Here is a 22,557-nt window from a genome sequence, read left to right on the forward strand (position 1 = left end):
CCGTCTGTACCCACGCGCTCGTCTTCCTCCCGGGGCAGTTGACGGCGGCGGTGATGCTCGGCTGGGCGGCGGCCCGATGACCCGGCAGCGGTCGTCGGCGGTCGGCGCGGTGGCGGTGCTGCCCTTGGCAGCAGGACGTCGTGGTGGCGTGCGGTGGCCGGCGGCGCGTCCCCGGCCCAGATCTGGGCCCTCCCGGCCCCATCTGGGTCCTAGCGGGCCGGTCCCTGGCGTGGCTTCGTCGTCGTCTGTGCGGTGAGGAGGAGGAGCGGCTCGGATGGGGGGCGGCGATGCCGATGGCGTGCCTGCTGCAGCGCGATGGCGGGAGCTGTCCAGGAATGGAGTTCCCGGCCGGGCCTGTGGGCACATGGGCCTGGTAGGCTCCTGCTAGTGTGTCCGGTCGGCTACCGTCGTTGACGGTGGAGGTTGTGCCCTCCCGCGTGCCGACGGCGCTGCGGCCCCTAGTCCCGGCTCCTATCCCTTGTTGTGTAGTCCTCACCTCGTGGTGCCGTGGTGAGACGGCGTGGAGGCTTCTTGACCATGGTGGCGCAAGAGGGTGGTCGGTTTGGTGGCAGGCTCTGGAGCACCTGAGGTGAAGGTTGGGATCGGGGGAAACCCCTGTCGGCCTGTCCGACCCCGACGCGGCGACGCCGGTGGGTGCCGCCGGACCTTCCTGGAGGGCGTCAGGGGCGACCTTTCCTCTCGCCTCGTCGTGTACCGGGGGAAACCCTTGGCAGCAGCGTCGTCTTCGTCGCGGTCCTTCTTGGAGGTGCTGATTGGTACCGGTGCTTTGGAGCCTTGGAGCTTGGTGGGAGATCTTCGGTGGGCGCAGTGGTCGTGAAGCTTCTTCGTTTCCGTCGATCCGCCGTTGTCGGCATTCTTTTCTCTTGTTGTTTCTCTTTCGTTTCTTTTGGGTGTGCCTGTGCTGCTTCCGCCCCAGCACCTATCCTTGGATGTTTCGGTTGGTTGCTTTGGAATACAAAGCGGGGGGAAACCCTTTTTCGTCATAGTGTGTATCTCAGCGAATTACTGCTATAATTGCTGTCGTGCTGCCCCTTTTTATGCCGCTGTCGAGGCAGGCAGGTCCAAGCAGCCCACGCATCTAACTTTTCCTTCCACATAAATGTCCAAAATAAGCATTCGTGTCGACCAGGCTAGCTTTCCTCCCCAGTGATTTGATGATCTCCATTCAATTGGTTTCAAAATCAGGATGTATTGTGCAATAGCACAGCAGCAACCCTTTCAGGACAGAGGCATGCAATCTAGAACAGCACGATCTAGAACATTTCATCCACTGAGGAAACACTTGAGAAGAAGCATATGAAATGGAGTTAGCTACTGCCTTCGATCCAAAATAAGTGTTGTAGTTTTGGACTAAGGTTGAACTCAGAGTAGCATTTTACGTATGCTGTGCGCCTGAACTTGAGTTTGCCTGGATTCTTGGATTTGGAGAATAGGAATGTCTCTCGAAGTTCAGATGACACAAACCTCGGCAATGAGCTGACAAAAAGGAAAACACATATATAGCCAGGTGCAGTATCCATAGGAAAAAGTTTGGAGCCAGAGCAGTTACCATGAACCATGGCCATTGACAGATACAGAGAAGCAATAGGTAGATAGATAGATAACATAAGCTTGCATGGGGTTACAATCAGGATGAGGGAACAAACAAGACACCGGAGAGTAGACTAGAGATGCTCACTTTGAGTTATTATAAGTATTTCAATACAGGATTAGTGAACAATCATAGGGGTCCTAGAGCAGACATGATGCAACAGCGGCAGCAGCAGCTTGACGACAGAGGAGAACGGCAGCGGCAGCAGCCTAGCCGCTGCTTGAAGACGACGACGACGTGTCGGACTCGCAGTCCCATGCAACCTCGTAGACCTGCACCCTGTGGTGGAAGCTGCGGTGGCAGCCGCAGGCCGAGCACTTGAGCGCGCCCAAGGTGCCCTCCTCGCCCTCGGCGATGAACTCCCTGCAGCCATCCACAGCATAGCCCCCGGTGCTGGCGGCGTGGTTGCGGCGGCACTCGCCGTACCGCACGCCGCAGCAGCTGAACCGCACGATCGGCTCGCACCTCCTCAGGACCACCAGCCTCTTCATCACGAGGTGGCCTCTCTCTTCTTCCACTATGCTCCCAGCTAGCTTGCTTTCAGCACAAACCAACCCCTATCCATCGCACTGCATATTTATAGACAACCTCCTTCCCCTCCTTCGCCTAACGATACATCGTTTCCAACGGACAAAGTGCATGCTAACCTGCATAAACTTGACACATGATCACCCACTCATGCATGTGGAGACCTAATTGGGCTGGCTCAATTGATGGTCCAGCAAATTCCACCTCACATTAGCAGTGGTGGGCAATTCTTGGGCCATTAAGGCAAACCTTAGATGAGAGTCCTACCTTTCTGCCCTACCTCGTTCTACGGGTGTGTGTTGTGTGTTCTTTCCTACTCCTTTTCTTCGTTTCATATAATTGGGGTGACCAGTTAAGGATACTTGAATCTTAAGAATCCCAAAGGAGTAGGCCCCTTCGGTCGAAAGGATATCATCAGCATTTGCATGCCAGCCTAGATATCTAAGAAGGCAGGGTGTTGTTTTCCTTTGCTCATTCTCTGGCCACCAGGCACCTGTTGCTCTACCCCATCCCTGTGCAATAGATTTCCTTTACTGTTTCAGCATGTGGCATAATGTGTGGACATGGATTTATATTGATTTAGACTCCTAAACAACAAATGACCGAATGTGATAGGGGAAAAGCTAAAGTGCAATCATATACAGCAAAAGAAGGGATCACAATCATGCAATAGTCGCAAAGGTGAAAAAATATCTTTTAATCAAGCACGCAACTATGTACTTACCACTAAGGATTAGTGACTCGTCATGGAAAAATAACGGTATAGGATGTCCTGGCTTAAACAGTGATGACACAGTCTACTTGATTGAATACCAAACGTACCAGAAGCATTCAGATATTGCAGGGCAGCCCAAACATGCTATTACATGTAGACTATGGATGGTCCCTGTTTGAGTGGGGTCCAAGGTCATCACGCCTTCACCTTTCTTAGGTGCTGCATCTACTTCAAAAGCAGGGATTTTAAACATCTGTCAGACAAAGAACACAAACCTCGGTTTTTAATGATACCCAATTAGTATTACAAGGATAGCAATACATATTTCAATACGTAAAATCTTAATAATGCAAAACATATGAAGGAATCTCAACTTGACAAACGAAGCGTACAAAGATTCATCTGACACAGTCAGAAACTCAGCATTGCTAATGGCAGGGGCATGTGAAGGCTATTAATTTTGTGCTTTCCATCCCAAAGTTAAGATCTTGAGGCAGGAGAACATAACACCGGGAGAAATAACATCTTGGAGAAAAACAAATATCAAAGCTGCAATAGTGAGTGCTGTGCAGAGTAAAAAGACATTTGGAAGTAGTGAAAACCTGCAGGAATATTCTGAGCTGACAAAGATAATCATGCAAGGGAAGAACCATGCCAGCTCCCTTTTTGCATTTGGGATTAGGCTTAGGTAGTTCACAAAGCAATCACATCACCTTTCTTCAGAACAAGTGCAGAGATCACATGGAACAACAAGAAGAAACATGTGCATTCTTGTCCTAGGAAGGCTTCACCCTTTGAGAACTCGGTCTCAGACGCAATGCAACCTCATATTGGAAATACCATGATACTGGCTTATGCTTCGTTGGAATGCCAGCACATGTCGAAAGAGATTAGACACCGGAAGCTTTTTTGCCTTTTCCTCTTAACTACTACCCAACCACAGACGAGCATGAGTGTTAGACATCCTTTCCCTCTACTGATGCGACTAAGAACACACAATACCATGCTTTACGTGGTGCAACTTTGCTTCAGTAAATATGCTTGACTAATTCAAATTTTAGTTGTAGATACAAACTCCCTGTCATCATATCACCTTAACTAAAAACCATATATGTCTTAAAGATATATTTGCAACCCAGTCACTGGATGCTATTTTATGGTGGAAACTAGACAGAAAAGTTGGCAAGGGAGATGGAAACCATACAATCAGAGCTAGCAACTAGCTCGAATATTAAATGAAACACAGGAAGCAGCATCAAATTATCGATCATCAGTAGCAGTGTGCTCATAGATCACTGTTCATCTGCCATAGCCTTTCTTTTCTTTCAAATCAACCTTTGACCAATTGAAGAAAGGATGCATTGTGCCAATGGTCAAGTATATAGCCTTGTGTGACAAATGGAACAGCATACAAGTTCGTGATAAATAAAACAGTGACATATGCACTCAAAAGCAGAGTTGCTCAATGATTTTGTTAGCTTATTAAATTACCTTGATAGGACAAGCAAACAACAGACCTACAGATTCCATAGCGAATTAGTTTAAAATGTCCAGGAAATAGAAATCAGTTTCAGGTAAACCAAGTTCGTCTAAATATAAAAACCATATGCAGTAGAACATTCAGCGTTACAGACTGCAGCAACTTGGACACTGAATTATTTACCTCTAACATATAGTAACAGGAAAAGAGAGGTTAAGAATCGTCCGTAAGATAATTCTGGCATCATGGTTCATGGATCCTTTCCATCTGCCAACAAAAAGTACTTCAGCATGTGTATGCAAAGGACGAAAACATCCATGATAGCGCTGATTGACTGTCCTGATGGAAGATACAGTGTTATGGACCTCAGTAAAGGCTCGACCTTTCACCCATACACTGGAAAAGCTGCCCAATTTGCAGTTACGCCAAGCCATATTTATGTTCTTGAACTACATTCACATAATAGTACCAAAATAAACTATTAAAATGAAAACCATGATCAAGTGATCATTTAGAAACTTTTAGACATATCAACTATGCAAACAACTTTAAGAGCAGGAGGTTTCACTGTTGTAAGAATATATATTTTTAAGCAAGCATGATGATGCATGAAACACGGCTGTGTAATGCTCAATTTCAAAAGAAAAAAAACAAGAAAAATTCTTTATCGCAAGACCAAAACTCCAAGCAGCATAAGGGAAAGTCGAAGTTCTAAGCTCAGCATTGATATAGGGTAAATTAATATGACTTAGGCTCTCAAAGAGTGAACATACTATGTCATCTGTTGATCTGTACGAATTTACTCCAACCGACTAATGATTAGCTTTGTTTCGAATCTCATTAGGTTTTATGCAATGCTAGACCAACCAGGGACTATCTCCGGGTGGCGTTTCTTGAAGATGAAGAAGAGCCTGAGCAGGCACTCTGAGGAAGGCTGTGCCTCGAACATAGGAAGGTGGGCCGCGAGCACACATTCTCAGCTAGCCACACCAGAGCAGATACTCGGTCCCATTCTATGCAATACAAACAAGATCCTTTGTATTCCGAGCTTCTGAAATAATCACTTATTGCAATTTGTTATAACCTGACCTTGTTGAAGAAGAATAGTGAAAGTGTTGGAAACTGCATATTCAGCGATGACATCTTCTTGCTCAAATGTTCAATAGTACTCCCTCTGTAAAGAAATATAAGATCGCTTAGATCACTACTTTAGTGATCTAAACGATCTTAAATTTCTTTACAGAGGGAGTACCTTCTACAACAGTGTGACTATTTTGTCTACTCTAAGGAAGCTGGATAATTCAGAGGGAACGTCTGCACCTAGATAATGAGGTTATGCTCGTAATTCTGAACCTGAAGGAAAGAAATTGCGATGGCCTATCTTCCATTTCTAACATAATGGAATTATTGCATACATCAAATCACTACGATGTAAACCATATGTTAGAAATTACTTGACATTGATTAGATGTGAATCTCAATAGCCAAATAGATGAATTCAAACTATAAATAGCTAGGGCTAAATACTTGTCTCCTGAAACAAGTCTAGAATGTCAGAACACCTGGAAGCCTGTGAAGAAAATTGCTTGATTGCTTCACCCAAGGATATATGGTACATGTTACATAGCATAATATACCATCTAACATCTTCATAGGACTGCAAATGCTTATCCATACTATAGTATGCTACTAGCATCGAACACTGTAGCCCTTAGTGGTTCAGACATTTCAGCCAGGCTCGGATATGATTGAATCTTCAGGCACCATATATTTACATAAATAAATCGGACTGAGATTTGCAACAGCTAGATAGAAAAACATAAAAATCAGACAAGGGAAGTGGTCATTATCTACCCTGAATCGCAATGAGTTCGTCAGCAACCAACTGTTTGCGCGAACCACGTAGAGCGGAGAAAACCTATGGCGATTTCTCCTTCAATGATATCTGAACGGGTGTAGCCACCCAAAATTAGGACCGTACCGCGTGGGACGAAGGGCGTGAACAGGGAGAAGCGTCGGTGGCTGGCTCTGGTCACCTAGCGCCGCCGGCGTCGCCAATGCCGGAGATTTTTTCCTTTTAGAGAAGCCATGGCAGGGGATGGGGGCAGGAGGATGGGATTTGTTTGTTTTTCTGTTACAGAAAAGAAGTTTTTTTTTTTGAGAGAGAGAAGTTACAGAAAAAAAGATGGGTTTGAATTAGTGGGGCTGGGCTGGGCTTTGGATCAGCTCACGTTTTCTGTTGGGCTGGAGGAGATGCGCAATAACTTTTCGAGAAATCAGCCCATAGTTTATGGTCGGATGGATCAGGGCCCGGAGTAGTTTCCAACTTTCCATGGCCTAAAGGCGAAGTATACACGAAATCACTAGTTAAGAAGTACTCGTTGCGAAGATAACTTCAACTTTCTCAGGTTACGACAAGTGGCGCGCTGCATATGCGCCACTTGCCGCAACTTGGGAGGTTTCCTTTTTTCCGTAGATCCGTTTATTCAAAATGTTTTATCTCTTAAATCGTACGTCCAAATCTCGAACCGATTTCGTCGTTGGATTCCGCGCGCCGAGATCTTCAAAACTAGATCCCATGTTGATAGGCTTTGAAGACCTTTTTTTTAGAAAAAACCGGACGAAAAAACTGAACTGGGAGCACGGGTTTTTTCCCTTTCCGAAAGAGGCACGTCCGTGCCTCTGACGAAATCACAACCGTGCCTCTCGCGGAAGCAAAACCGTGACTCTCGCGAAAGAAAAAAAAATAGAAAACGTGTTTTTTTCGTTTCCGAAGAGGCACGGCCATGACTCTCGCGAAAGCACAACCGTGTCTCTCATGGAAGCAAAACTGTGACTCTCGCGAAAGAAAAAAACAAAAAACACGTTTTTTTCGTTTCCGAGAGGCACGGCCATGACTCTCGTGAAAGCACAACCGCGTCTCTTGCGGAAGCAAAACCGTGACTCTCGCGAAAAAAAATAGAAAACGTATTTTTTTCGTTTCTGAGAGGCACAGCCGTGACTCTCGCGAAAGCAAAACCATGCCTCTCACGGAAGCAAAAACGTGACTCTCGCAAAAAAAAAGAAAACATATTTTTTTTGCACAAAAAAGTTTTTTTTTGAATTTTTGTTTTTCTAAAAGCTAGGGAAGACAGGTGAAAAACCAAAACCTCAAAAAAAAGGGAAAAACCTTTTAAAAAGTCAAAAACGCGTTCGGAAAAATAAAAAAACAAAATTCAAAGAGAGCGCCCAGAGCGTGACATGTGGCGAATGACTGAGAGCGCGCCAAGTGGCGCTGATCGTTGCGAGGCTCCCGAAGGAGCGCTCGTTAATTAGTTGCTCTCAAGTATACAACTCCTATTCTTCAATATTCCATTTGTCCATCTCCTTTTGCGTCTCTTGCTATTTTCCTCCTCGCATCCCTCTTTCTTTTAGTAAAGTTTCATCAGAAGTATAAATTATCTTAAACATAATAAAAATTACATAGAGGTCCATGGACCACTAAATGTCTACTGCTGCCGCCAGAATAAGCTCTTTCTTGTTAGATGCTCAATTTTTTATCTGTAATAAAACTTCATGATATATAGAACTATAGAATTTCAAGATCATTCCTTAAGATTTTTTCTACTGTTTGCTTAAAATAGTATACCACAATAGTTCAGGGGAAGCGTGCCGAAAGTACAAGAACTGAACAAGTTCAAAAAGAAACAATGGATTTACTATACGAGATTGCTAAATTTCAGTCGACTGAGATTTAACCAAGTCCTTGTGAGATCTTACATGAAGATCCGCATACAATTTTCTTTTTCTTTTAGGGTGTGTCTAGGTCTCAGTCGACTGAGACTTAACCGAGTCTCAGTTAAGTGACATAGTATATAAGAAGAAAAAAGAAAAACTAAAAAGAAATTTTGTGTACGAATCTCGATGCACGATCAAAGGAATATAGTATCAACTGAGACATAACGAAGTCTAAATAACAAAATTATTTCTTTTACATGTTATGTCACTGAGACTTGGTTAAGTCTAGCCACACATTTTATTATACAGCTAAATTTTCATGCCTTCACGTGTAAATTGCAGAGAAGAACATGTGTATCCATATACATGACGATGAAGCCGGCCGGGCTGGAACTACACGTTTTTCTTTTGGCGACGTCAACGCGTAGAACGAAGAATTAATCGGGACAACGATGAACACAAAAGCAGAGACAACTTTTCGCAATATGACATGCTGCCGGCCATGCGGAATCAATTGCTACCATGCAATGCATGACGCTCCATATGTGTAGCACAACGGCAAAAAAGACGAAACAACATTAACTCGATCGATCGCGAGTTGCAATCTACTGTGTTATTGTGTACGTACGCTTAGGGCCGGTTTCATGGGCACCCATACGTGCACCTATCCCTTGAAGCCGACCTGTGCTACAGCTCCAGCGCACATGATTACGTGAAGGAGCACGCACACGCGGGAGAAGCAAAACGAGCGCCTGATCAGCTTGCATTTCCGCGTGAAAGGAAGCAAGACTCTGCTATGTTTTGCATGCTATGCTATGCTATGCGGCTCATGAAATATACGTATAACTTCAGGTCGAGTGTATGCATACACATGTCACGTCTCACTGTACAAGTACCATGCACTTAGGCTGCCTAGCTGCTACGAGCTGGTGGATTCGGCCGATCGATATCCTTATATGCGACGCCTTACGTACTGCTCATGCCGTCGTACGTGCTTGAATATGATCGGTGGATGCTCCATTTAATCGGGAGATCGATCGAATAATATTGCATGGTACTACGATTCAGAACCGTGCACGCGTCCCGTCTCATATATGCAGAGGGCGCACATTGCAGTGTTACGATCTATCCCCTAGCTAGTACGACAGCTTAGCTAGGACACTCCTAGTACCATCGATCTATCCCCTAGACCTGTTGAGATGGAGTACTTAATACTACTACATCTTGATGATACCTTCCCCCGCAAAAAAAAAAAAAATCTTGATGATACCGGTCCTTAATCTCTTGATAATCATGCCATGCCCGTACGCTCATGCGGTCGACATCGACTCGTTCTATCAGGATCTCACTCTCACTCTCAGCTAGCTGCCCTCACCACGAACGACCACTGCTAGCTACCGTGTGAAGATCGAAGCAGGAAGGAATTGAGTTGCTGCAGAACATTCTTATCTTTCACACCTCCGATTGCGCGCTGGCATTTGCGTCGGCAGGCTTAATGCATGTCCTAAGGCCTGAGCAGTGGACCACAACGGCGGCCCTTTCAGGTCAGGGTCAGGATCGGTCCATCAAGCAGGGCATATATATTGCATTAACTCGATCGGTTTCGCGAGAGGCGAGAAAAACGTAGCCCTTCCGACATCTCTCCATGTCAATCTACTCTCTAGCTACAACCTACGTATACGACATTCGTATCGATCGATCATGCATGCATCTCGATCGACCGGAGATAAAGATTAATCAAGTTCGACCGCAGTTAACTTGGAGTAAGATCAAGTAGCATCTGCATGCAGACGTAGAAGTGAAAGTGAAGGATCGACGGGAGAAGACAAAGCCGATCAAGCATGGGGGCTAACGAACTCCTGTTGCGTGCATCTCGCCAGGGCCCTGCCTGAGTGAACTTGAATTCAGGGCGAGTTAGGGCAGGCAAGCCGATCAATCTTGTCCAGCGAGGGGTCTAATTCCCCACATGCTCCCCATTACTCTCCATCACCAATGAGTTAATCTCTGCACATGCCCTTGTCCGGACGGTGCATGCCAAGGGATAAACACGGCAATGAATAATGATAATAATACGTTACGTACGCACTCATATGTCTTGCAGCGAAAAATAGCTGTGTGTGTGCCCCGAATATATATTCTGATGCCACGACACAGTGTACGTACGTGCAATGCCAGCGTGTACGCACCTTCAATCTTGCCATTTGCAGCATGCATGTATGCATGCCCTACAAGTTAGTTACTCCAGTATACGCCGATTAAGCAAGTGTGGCTTCTACTGAAGTTCCATGGCACTGTGGTACGGCTAGAATTAGGCGTTGCAACCTTGGTTCAGTACAAAGCAAAGCATGCATGTTCTTCGTCTCAAGGACAGATGTCACAGTGTCCATCCTCGTGCTCTCTCTCTCTCTCTCTCTCTCTCTCTCCTTGCTGGCTCCATCTTTACTTCACAGCTGGGTGGAAAGTACACAGAGAGAGGGCAAGGAGCTACAGGAGCAGTGAAAATTAATAAATCTAACCCCTTTCTTAAACTTTGACACAAAATGAACCCGATCCAATTTCCTTTTACAAAATGACCCATTTTGCATGGCCTCAGGCGTCATGCAAATGGACCATTTTGTGGATTTTTTCGGGTCTATTTTAATTTATGCTAAAGTTTTAGAAAAGAGTCAGAAATATCCATTTCCACACAGGACGAGAGGGGCAGCATGCATAGAGGTGGAGGTGGAGGTGGAGCTGATGATCTCCATCTAGGCTACTAGCCTAGCTTACCAATAAGTCCCCTCACATGTGCAGTGGCGGAGGGCACGCATTTACGCCCTTGTTTTCCTTTTCGCTCGGGCATTCAATTCGATCGCGCACTCTGAGTTCCGCTGCCACTTTTTGTTTATCATCTCCCTGCCTAGGCAGCTGCCCTGCCCCGCCCTCTATCTCGATCTTCCTCTCTTCATGCATGCACCTACTCATCGACCGATCCTTCTCTGACCATGACGCATCACGGGTCAAATTTTGTCTACCTCTAAACAAATAATAGTACGAGAGTCAAATTTTCTTGAGTAAATTATTGTCACTGTCGGACCATGTGCTCCTTCTCCATGCAAACTATACTACGTACGTACACTGAAATTCTAGAGTGTACTCGAAGTCTCTTCCGCTCGGTATTTGTATAAATAAATGTATAATGGAGGGGCATTGATCAGTTTACTGCCCAGGCAAGGCAAAGGCAATGGCGTTCACATGCATGCCCTGCCAAGTCCACAGACTGAAGAACTCTTTGATTAACCTTTTGCTGTGAGGTCATGGCTTGCATATGAGTGAGATAAGAAGGCCAGTTTTAATTAATTTATACCAGTAAAGTAGTCAGAGGGAAAGTATTTTTATTAGGGTGGCGTGGTGCATGCAGAGATGCAGGCCAGGAGAGAAACGGAAAAGGTCAATGCAGCGACGAGATGGCTTTACTGCTCCAGGACGCACCGGCATTTAACGCCGCTCCCTCACCGGCCCGTGCGTTTCCAAGGCGTGGCAGCGCGCAGGATGCCATTTGCGCTAGGAGTTTCTTCGCTCTTTCGTTAACTGAAACCTTTTCTATTTTGACAGGCATACTCGCACCAGCGAAGCCACGCGCGCACCGTCCAAAGTAATCATAGTCAAGCTGCTAAAACGTTTAGACTAGCCACAGTGGGAATAACTTCGGTAGTAACATCGAGTCGAACTCAGCAAATTTGCTTATGTGGCAGTGAGTTAATGAGGAAAGATGTAGTACTAGTAACTTAGCTAGTTACTGTAACATCACATGTCCCAATGCAATATGAGTCTATAACCTAATAAATGAAGCTTTGCATGTTACCACACTTATGTTACTACCCACTATTAAGGTAGTAACATAGTCTAGGGATATGTGTATGTTACTAGTGTATGTTACTCTTCATTGTGGCTAGTCTTATCCAACGGCCAGACGAACAGACCTGAGGACTGAGGTCAATTTTGATCACTGGAGCGAGGCCAGGGTTTTGGTCAACGAATGTTTTTTTTCTCTCTCTACCGAATAGGGCTGGAATTGATTTGTGCTTCTACCGCGGTTGCCAAATCTCTATTTTTTTAAACTTCTTTCACCGAATGGAGCTAGAATTTCTATAACCGGGCTTACCACTTAAACACACCTCATTTTTCTCAAAAAGGGAGTACCCGGCCTTTGCATCACATGATGCACACAACCATATTATTAAACCTGAAGTAAGCTTAAGTCACGAGTGCTCGACAGTAAAAACTAATAAATGAAAAACACGACAGTAAGCAGTCGAACCCGAGATTAAATGGCTCATCAACATAATCTACGAGTGGCTCGCCAGCCAAATTGGTTGAATAAACCCTGCGCAACAGTTTCCAACCAACTGCACCCAAAGGCCATAAGCGCCCGCGCATCCACACGCTGCAGTGATGACCACATACGAATTGAAGCTGTAGCTCTATAGATAACATGCAAGAAATTTGGAGAAGATGATCTTTTAAAGACATAATAATTCTGGCAACTCCATATTACTCTTTTTTTTTGCAAACTAACTCCATATTACTCAGAGAATAACACAAACTCCCACACGAATTTGGCCCTTCAACTTTTGATGAATACCACCTAACTAGTTTCCAAACAAATTTGAAATACTCGTTGGTGGTGCTAAATTGTATGTAACATGAACCATGTCAAATCAATGTAGTAAATGGACACGACAGAAAAAAATGATGAATTGTCTCCTCTTGATCACAAAAACATATTTTTTGTTGCCATGCCACTTAATCTTAGCAAGGTTATCATTGGTAAGAATTACCACCCTCTGCAGAAACCACATGAAAACTTTGATCATGAAAGGAACCTTTGTTTTTCAAATATGTTTGTTTTACGAAAAATGGGTCCAGGATCCATCCGCATATATATACTTCACAGTGAAGACACCGTTAGTGGTTAGCCTCCATTGAAATGAATTTGACATCTGAGTTAGATTAATTGATATCGATCAATCTAGAAACCAAATGGATCCACTTAGTCCATTTGTCACCCAGTTGCCCTACGAAATTGGGCGTTCAAAGGGCTATCCCCAAGAACAGAGGCCATTGATTCCTCTTTTTTGAACACAATATTATACAGGGTTGGGTATTGTAGAGCTAATGTAGTGTCACCAGGTATCTTCTCAAAAACTCGTTGATTGGCTGTCACCAATTAAAGGAACCTATCTTAAAAAGGGATGACTTAACCTTCATCAAGCTCCTCAAAACTTTTCTTAGTTCCACCATCTAGAGATTTAACGACCTCGATTTTTCTCTCACAATCAGCTTTCTTTAGGGATACCGATAACAAGGTTACGCGATTGGTAACCAAAGTCACGACTGGATGAACAAAATCTTGTCATTAGCAACATTACCTACTCTATCTAATGTTTGTCAACCAAATTAGTCATATCAACAGCAAAACCATGGTTCTACACCCTATACATATATGTTCTTTGCAGATCATCACGACATCACTTGATTTTTTCAATAGAGGATGGATTTTATTCACTCAAAATGAAGCATAAAGGGGATACAAACACAATGAGCACCCATTTGGCCTCTGCATAGTTATGATGCATAAAGCCAACACACACGCGCGCGCGCGCACACACACACACATGCAACTAGCAAAGTCAAACAATACACACATGCATGCACAAGGAAATTACAACATAATAGATGGTACCCCGCACATTGTTGCAGGAACGTTTTGCAATATATTTCAATGAGATTTTATTGTATGCAACATGAATATTTGAAGTAATAGTATGAAAAAAATATGATTTGTTGTTTTTGATCATTATATAGTTATAAAATATTCATTAAATATAAATAGCACAGTATAATTGATTTTCACATGTATGTTGCATGTTAAGGTGGTTTTTTCGATGCATGGTTGCGTTGTTGTGGTGGGCCTTTTCCAATGCATGATGAGGTGGCATACTTGCATATTGAGATAAATATATCATTGGGGGCTAGTTGTGTTCGAACACGCATGTAGAAGGAAATTATAATATACTAGATGGTACCCCGCACATTATTGCAAGAATGTTTTGCAATATATTTCAATGTGATTTGATTGTATGCAACATGAATATTTGAAGTAATAATACGAAGAAAAAATACATATAATTTATTGCTTTTATCATTGTATAGTTGTAAAATATATATTAAATATAAATAGCATAATAAAATTGAATTTCACATGCATGTTGCATGTTAAGGTGGTTTCTTCTATGCATGGTTGCATTGTTGTGGTGGGCCTTTTCCCATGCATGTTGCATGCTGAGGTGGCATACTTGCATGTTGAGATAAATAGATTAGTGGGGCTAGTTGTGTTCGAACATGCATGTACAAAGAAATTACAATGTACTAGATGGTACACCGCACATTGTTGGAGAAAGGTTTTGCAATATATTTCAATGAGATTTGTTTGTATCTAACATGAATATTTGAAGTAATAATATGAAAAAAAACTAAAAATACATATGATTTATTGTTTTTGATCATTGTATAGGTGTAATTTTTTTATTAAATGTAAATAGCATAATAGAATTGAATTTCACATGCATGTTGCATGTTAAGGTGGTTTTTTGGGCCTTTTCCCATGCATGTTGCATGCTGAGGTGGCATACTTTCATGTTGAGATAAATAGATTAGTAGGGCCTAGCTATTTAGATATAGAAGATACACTCAATTATTCATGGACTAATTGAATTCTAACACTAGTGCAGAACAACCCATATCAAACGGATTATCTCGATTGGTTACAAATATCGTCAGTAACGAATGGTTTTTTAGGTGGAATTTGCCGACTAGGCGATCCTAGTTAGAACCAAAGATGATACATTATCTCCTTCAACTTAACATAAAACATGTTTGAGACATATCCGAACGGTTATTTTCATGAAGCCGTTTAAGATGCTCAATTTGGTAGATGCTTTGTAACCGACAATGATGTGTCTGGGAAGTCCTTCTATTCGGGGAGACAACTTTCTATTTTGACTCAGTCCAAGATAATGGGCAGATCGACTCTAAGTCAAGTTTGAGATAATGCAACTATATTCATACATGTTTTAATTTAGGTTTCCTGTCTACCCGGATATAGTGACCCGAACCTAGTTCCTTTCTATTCAAACAAGCATGTACAAGGAAATGACAATATACTCTTCACAATTGCACTACAATTGTATATCTAACGGATTATCTCGATTGGTTCCAAATACCTTCACTAAAGGAACCTCTCTTTTAAGTTTTCTTGGTGGAAATTGACCAACTAGCCGATCCTATACTATGAGATATAGTACATTATTTCTGACGACTCGTGACAAAACTTGTTCGAGATGTATCTCGGATGATTATTCCTGTGAAACCATTTGAGATATACTGTATAAGCTTGTTTCTTAGACGCTTCTGGATTTGTAACCGACAACGATATGTCTGAGATAATTCTCTATATTGACTCGTCCGTGATAATGGGGCACGCGACGAGCCTGTGATTGTCTCTAAGAAGTGCCTGACTAAGCATGTGCGTGTCTCTGATGAACGACCGTGCAGAGAGCGCAATGCTTCATTGTGACCTAAATAAAAAGACATTAATTATCACTAGTAAGGTACGCTACCCCCTAAAGGATGCCATCGTGCATGCTTCAACACAAGAGGAACAACAGAGCAATTACTTTGACCGTATTCATAGCCGAACTAGCTAGTGTAACAGTGCGATCTTTTCATGATGAGCTACCATCAGATGCAACAAGGGGACGCATTGGAGCTTAACTCTAGTGCGAGATTCCATGGCTGAGCCTGTCACTGATCGCCGTCATAAAGGGAAGAAAAATTAGGTCAGGTGTCTTCTTAATTAGTTTTTTTAAGGTAACCACGTGTTTCATTGATCACAAATATGATGAATACAACGCACACACGAGAAGGGTCGAGAGCAAACATGTATCCGCAGAAATTTGCCGAAAAGATCAAAGAAAAGAAAAATACACATGAATCATTAGTTAATCTTGCAATAGCTGTCATTACTGCTGAATGTCGCTGGATTCGAAGGAGAACCATAGCCCATGAGGGCGCTGTGAGTCAATGAAGAAGCTTGCCATCGGCGAAGCCTTTGCCGCTGTGGCGTGTCGAGTAGGGATCGTTCCCATTCTCCTCGAATCCTGGAGCCATCGTCAGCCATCAACGTTGTCGAGGCCGAGCACCAGATCCGTCGCCTTCAATCCACAAGAACAAATCTGGAACCACCATTTTTACTCGCCCACCGGTGACATCACGCATAATGCCAGCCACCAGCCGAACACCTAAAAGTGCCGATCTAGAAAGATAGACGGGAGACCGAGCCCACCAGCTCCTCGACGCCGCCATGGATGCCGTCGAGACGGGACTGGAGCCTGTGCATTATTCTCGGATGCGTCGTTGCTATCGTAATTAGTTTCTATAAGAGCTGGTTGGAATGTATACACGATGGTATCGAATTAACCAAAGGAACCACTCAATCAAAACAAATCACATGCATGTGGGATCCTAGACTTAATTTGCAAGTCTAAATGACATTTCTTTCCCCTTCCAAGTCCATTCTTTGTGTATTTATATGTCAGGTAAATGAATCATATTGTGTACTCTGCGCAAACAGAGCAAGAGTTACAAAAGGGCCTCTTGGGAGCACTTCAAAGGATTCACTAGTATGGGAACAAGAAAAAAAAATTGGATCCCATGATCATGTATCGAGCAAATATGTGAAAACACGAGAAATAGACAATATATCTATGTTGTTTGGTTGCAACACATGACAAATGCATGATTTTCTGTAGGGATCTGGCGTGCATGCCATGGTAAATTAGTAATCATGGTAAAAAAATCTGAGAGTTTGGACTCGATGAAAATTATCTTGTAACTAAGTGGACAGTGGTGGCCCGTAAGAAAAAAATCATAATGTTTATAATCCTACAAACTAAACAATGTTTGTACTGAATGTTCTAAAGGATAAAAACACAAAATATCTCTGAAATTCATTTGAATCAAGGAGGCCCCTCAGCAATAACTTATATAGATACACATAAATGTAAAAAGAATGTAAGACAAATGTTCCATATGTATGTAGTGACACATCATATGGTATTTGCGAGTAATATGGTCCTTTTTGTTTTTAAATCAGAAATGCTTGTTCTCAAATGGCCACACATGTGACTGTGTTGAGCAGTATTATATTGCACTTTGAGATATATATGAAATTTTTATTTAGTAATTAGGATTCTAAATACATCCATGGAGACAAACTGAGCAAATGTTTACGTAAAACCATAAGATGACAAGTTCCATAAATATCTTATTTAGATTGTCAAGTTAGCACCGAAAATATATATGTGAGTTTAACTGTGATTTTTTCATTATCAAATTCAATATATGTTTAACTATCGATGTCCCTAAAAGAATTCAATATATCAGCTGAAGTAAAGAAAGGATGCGGTACAACATGTGATTTTCAAGCATTAAATTGCATCAAATAAATGCATGACAGCTCTATGTCTAGTTGAGTCAAATATGAAAAGATTTGAGCATATATACTAGCTAGTACCATTTTAATGTGGCAGTTCTTTCATAGGTAAATTTGGGAACTTTAAGCCTTCCACTCATTTTGATATGTTAAATATGGCAGAAATTACAAACATGCATGATTCACAAATGAGATCCTAGTTTAACCTGAACTTTTTCTTGAGGGACTTGGCGCTTTTGGGAATCTCATGGACGAACCAAATATTTTTATATAATTCCCTCAAAAAAATTTATATAAGATTAAACTTATCTTTACCAAATTATTCAAAACAGCATTTTTTGATAAGAGGTCCATTTTGATGCATCTGATCTTGAAAACAAATTATTGTTAGAAATCATTAAACCTCCACTTAACTGCATATGATCAGTGTCAATCAAACTTGAAACAAATACATGAAAACAAGATACGATATGATTTATTTCAGCTCGATGGGAGAAACGATTAATGAGGTAAAATTAATATAAAGAGTATAATTATAAATTAAGCATCTATATAGATCTTTCTTTTATATAAGATGTACATTTTTTTCTTTATCACTCCTGCACGATCCATTTAGGACATGATCAGTCTCAAACCCTAATTAACAGCGGAAAGAGCAACTACTTAAAATCTAAAACGATTAAGCAAACTGGATCGACACCCAGCTCGATCTAAATCACCAGGATTCGAAGCCCCCGGCCTTTTGTTGTTTCTGCTCAACTACTCGATCGGCGATCACCACGCCTTTCTTAAATTTTTGTTCTTGCTCTAGTCGATCAATTCCCAGTTGGTACGCGCGCGCCGTACTTAGAAGAACTCACTGGGGTCCCCTAGTGGCACCACGTCGTCCATGAGTCCCGCCTCGCCGTGCCCCATGCCGTCGTCAAGCAGCCAGTTCTCCAGCATGGAGAACGCCGGCGGGGCGCCGCCGGCCCCGGCGCCGGCCAGCTTGCTCGTCTCGGTCGAGCCCTCGGGAGTCTGCGCTGCTGCCGCCCCGGCCGCGCCGCCGCTGTGACTCGCCGACGCGGACGCCGCGCCATCCCAGGAGCACTGTGGCTGCTGGCGGGTCGTCGCCGTAGTGGACGACGTCGACCCCGACGCCTCCGGCCCCTTGCTGCTGCTCCCGGGGCGCATCCAGCCCTCCAGTAGGCGCGCGATGTTGTCCGCGCTCGACGCGTACGTCGTCACCGACCCCGGAGGCGTCGGCAGCGCCGGCGCCGCCAGCGCGGCGGGCTGTGAGGGCTCTAGAGAGAGCGCGTCGCGCAGGGCCTGCCGCGCAGTGTGGATGTCCGTCTGCAGCCGGCGCTCCCACTGCCCTTTGGGAGCGGCCGCCTTGGCGACGCCACCACCGACACCGGCGGCGCCGGCGCCCTCCGAGCCGCCGTCGTTCCCTCCGGCGTCCTGCATCTTCTTGAGCTTCTTCTTGAGATGGGTGTTCCAGTAGTTCTTGATGTCGTTGTCCGTCCTCTCGGGCAAGTAGGACGCTATCGCCGCCCAACTGCGCATGGCGTCAACCGCAAGCTCATATCAGCAATTCTGTAGTTGACGTCCACGGAAGAAACAAACAAACAACAAGACGGAAATTAAGAAAAGATGAGATGGAAGCTATCATCACCGGTTGCCGAGCAGCGCCTGGAGGTGGACGATGAGCTTCTCCTCCTGGTCGTTGAAGTTGCCGCGCTTGATCCCCGGCCGAAGGTAGTTGGTCCACCGAAGCCGGCAGCTCTTGCTGCACCGCATCAGCCCTGCAACACACCCAAATCAACAAAGCTTGTCAATTCCAATTCCAGTTCACCCGCACGCAAGATCGAGTCCCGATCCGTGAACGATCCATGATCCCTACGCTATCCCGTGCGTACCGGTGTTGGTCGGCACGGCGCGCCAGTTCCCTGGGCCGTGCTCCTGGATGTAGGAGACGAGCATGAGGTCCTCCTCCGGCGTCCACGGCCCCTTCTTGACGCCCACCTTGTCGCAGCACGGAGGCCTCCCCATGGCGCCGCCGCCGCGTTCTCAGCTCGCACGGTGGCCGGCCGGGTTGGTGATGAAAAGTATCTTCTTGGCTGGCTAGGCACAGATGGAGGCAGGGACCGGGCCGGTGCAATTAAGCGGATGAGGTAAAAGTGGGGGTGGGGGCTAGCGCTATATATAAGCCGTGGCGCGGCCTCGGGCTGGCTTGGGGAGAAGGAGAAATGCTAGCTGCCACACTGTCTACTGAGGTTTGACCCGGAGTAGAATGCTGAGCTAATCCACTGCGACGTGACTTTGACACATGTTACAGCAACATGTAGTACTACATGCACACGAAAATGAGAAGGGGGCGCAGGGCAGCCACACAGCAGCTGCAGGCCGTCAGCAGAATTATTGTAACCCGCTGAGTGAATCTGGTGATGGGTTTGGTATAGTGCCTTGCTGCTTCAGGATATCTGCCATTTTTGTTTCCCTCATAAATGAGTACACTTGAAAATAGAGTGAATTGTGCTGTATCTTGCTAGGAATGGATTTTAAATGATTCGTATTGGTTGTGTGGTGTGTCCTTTTATTGTGAGGAATTAAATGTGAAGATCTTTTTTTGTTTGGTAATTGATCACTGCATCTAGGTTACTATCTCCAGTTCTAGTTCAAAACGATAGGTATTTAAAATGATATAGGCAGTCAAATTCGTCAAAACTATAGAAAAGATACGGGATGAAACTCAATTGTATTCCTCAGGGACGTAGTTGGCATGTAGGCATTGACCCCAATGAAATTATTAAATCCTTTATTAACTTAGTACTAATCATTGTTGATTTATAGAAGATGACCTCATTGCCATGGATATGACCCCATCAAGCTTTTTTTCTAGCTTCGTCCCTGGTATTCCTCGGAGTTGGTCACAATATATACACGAGATATCTTGCGTGACAAGCCAACTAATACTACCATATCTCTAGAAGTCAATTATACAAGGCTAGATCCCCGCAAAAAAAAAACTATACAAGGCTAGAGACTATAGAAAGATTAATTGTATGGAGATACATATATGTCACGTACACCCCCACCCCCACCCCCACCTCGGCAGTGGAAGCGTCGGCGCCGACGATGCAAAGACTGCAACGGAACTCCTGGAGTGCAGCCGTTGGAAGGCCTTTGGTCATAATGTCGGCAAACTGTTGGGTGGTCGGTACATGAAGAACACGGAGCTGATCCAACTGTACCTTCTCGTGGACAAAGTGAACATCAAGTTCAATGTGCTTAGTGCGCTTATGCTGCACCGGATTGGCCGCGAGGTAGGTGGATGAAACATTATCACAGAAAGCCACCGTAGCTTTCGGGATTGTGACCCGAAGTTCACCAAGTAGTTGACACAGCCAACAAGTCTCAGTGAAAACATTGGCGATGGCACGGTACTCGGCCTCAGCACTCGAGCGGGAGACTGTGGGTTACCGCTTAGAGGACCATGAGACAAGAGGGTCACTGAAAAAGACACAGTATCTCAACGTGGAACACCGAGTGTCAGGACAGCCAGCCCACTTCGCATCACTATAGGCAAAAAGCTCAGTGGAGGCGGAGGCACGAAGACGAAGGCCGTAGGTTGGTGTGCTGCAAAGATATCGGAGAATGCGCTTGACCAGAGACCAGTGAACATCACGAGGCGAATGCATGTGCAAGCAAACTTGCTGCACAACAAACTGAATGTCTGGTCTGGTGAGCGTGAGGTACTGAAGAGCACCAACAATACAGCGCTAGAGAGCGGCGTCAATGGTAGGCTGTCCAGCAGAAAGCTTTGGCTTGGCCTCAGAAGGTGTCGCAATAGGCTTGCAGTCGGTCATGCCAGCACGGTCCAATAGATGAAGAGCATACTATCCCTGATGAAGAAAAAATCCGAAGGCATCACGTCGAACATTGATGTCGAGGAACAAGTGCAACGCACCAAAGTCCTTCAGCTGAATCTTAGAACCAAGGCGGCCAATGATGTTGCGAAGTAGATCCGCACGAGAGGCGGTGATGACAATATCATCAACATACAGAAGAAGCATGGCGACATGATCAGCTCGATGAAGCACAAATAACGACGTGTCGAAGGTGGTGCTGCGAAACCCGAGAGCAGTGAGGAATGCTGCAATGCGTCGATACCACACACGAGGCGCCTGTTTCAGGCCATAGAGAGACCGTGATAGTAGGCAGACATCATCAGGCCGGGTGGGATCAACAAAACCAGCTGGCTGCTGACAGAGAACACGGTCCTGAAGATGACCATAGAGGAAGGCATTGTTGATGTCGAGCTGATGAACAGGCCAGTGACGAGACGCGACGAGCTGAAGAACAACACGAATCATGGCGGGTTTAACGACCGGGGAGAAGGTCTCCGAGAAGTCAACACTGGCACGTTGTGCAAAGCCGCGAACATCCCAACTAGCCTTGTATGTGTCCAGAGAGCCATCCGAAAGAAGCTTATGCCGAAATGGCCCACTTGCCGGTGACGATGTTGGCGCCGAGAGGGCGAGGAACCAACGTCTAGGTCTGGTTGGCGACAAGAGCATCATAATCAGCATGCATGGCCGCGAGCCAGTGTGGGTCACTAAATGCAGATCGCACCGAGCGCGGTACTGGAGAGATGGCCATGAAACTGAGGTTGTGATAGCGGGGGTTCGGCTGATGGATCCCGTCTTTAGCACTCGTCACCATGGAGTGATGAGGCGGCGGAGGGGGTGGTTAAGGCCGACGTCGAGGTGGAGCCGTAACCTCGGTTGCGGAAGACGACGATAACGGGGCCGCGAAAGAAACTGTAGGCGACGAGGCTGCGGCCGAGGCCACAGGTGAGGCCGCGGGTGGCGAAGACGGGTCCATGAGTGAGACCGTGGAGGACGACGACGAGCCGGCGGGCGAGGTCACAACAAGCATGGTCGCGCGTGAGGGGGCCAGAGATACTGCTGAGGGCGACATCGCGGCGG

General features: G+C 44.9%; 1 protein-coding gene and 1 long non-coding RNA gene across 3 annotated transcripts; both read right to left on the reverse strand.

Annotated features, from left to right (window-relative positions):
* Positions 1–2,107: 2,107 nt before the first annotated feature.
* On the reverse strand, positions 2,108–6,453 carry LOC119309753. 2 transcript variants are annotated; one of them, XR_005150605.1, is made up of 4 exons: positions 6,317–6,453; positions 4,701–4,784; positions 4,519–4,602; positions 2,108–3,108 (listed from the first exon to the last, which is right to left on the reverse strand). It is a non-coding gene; the product is annotated as an uncharacterized LOC119309753 (long non-coding RNA). The 2 variants fall into 2 exon arrangements; XR_005150604.1 differs by having other exon boundaries at positions 4,519–4,784.
* An 11,635-nt stretch (positions 6,454–18,088) lies between these two features.
* On the reverse strand, positions 18,089–19,730 carry LOC119309755 (myb-related protein 306-like). Its single transcript, XM_037585680.1, has 3 exons — positions 19,486–19,730; positions 19,242–19,371; positions 18,089–19,124 (listed from the first exon to the last, which is right to left on the reverse strand). Exons 1-3 carry the CDS (start codon positions 19,616–19,618, stop codon positions 18,434–18,436), a joined length of 954 nt encoding a protein of 317 aa, XP_037441577.1. The 5' UTR covers positions 19,619–19,730; the 3' UTR covers positions 18,089–18,433.
* Positions 19,731–22,557: the final 2,827 nt, after the last annotated feature.

Source organism: Triticum dicoccoides, chromosome 5B (assembly GCF_002162155.2).
Source record: "Triticum dicoccoides isolate Atlit2015 ecotype Zavitan chromosome 5B, WEW_v2.0, whole genome shotgun sequence".
NCBI lineage: Eukaryota > Viridiplantae > Streptophyta > Magnoliopsida > Poales > Poaceae > Triticum > Triticum dicoccoides.

What these genes read in the sequence shown, in the direction of transcription:
- LOC119309755 (XM_037585680.1), bottom strand. Translation starts at nt 19,618, where the DNA reads ATGGGGAGGCCTCCGTGCTGCGACAAGGTGGGCGTCAAGAAGGGGCCG. An exon ending in CGCCGTGCCGACCAACACCG is followed by an intron (nt 19,372 to 19,485) that starts GTACGCACGGGA and finishes GGTGTGTTGCAG; the next exon opens with GGCTGATGCGGTGCAGCAAG. An exon ending in CAGGCGCTGCTCGGCAACCG is followed by an intron (nt 19,125 to 19,241) that starts GTGATGATAGCT and finishes CGCCATGCGCAG; the next exon opens with TTGGGCGGCGATAGCGTCCT.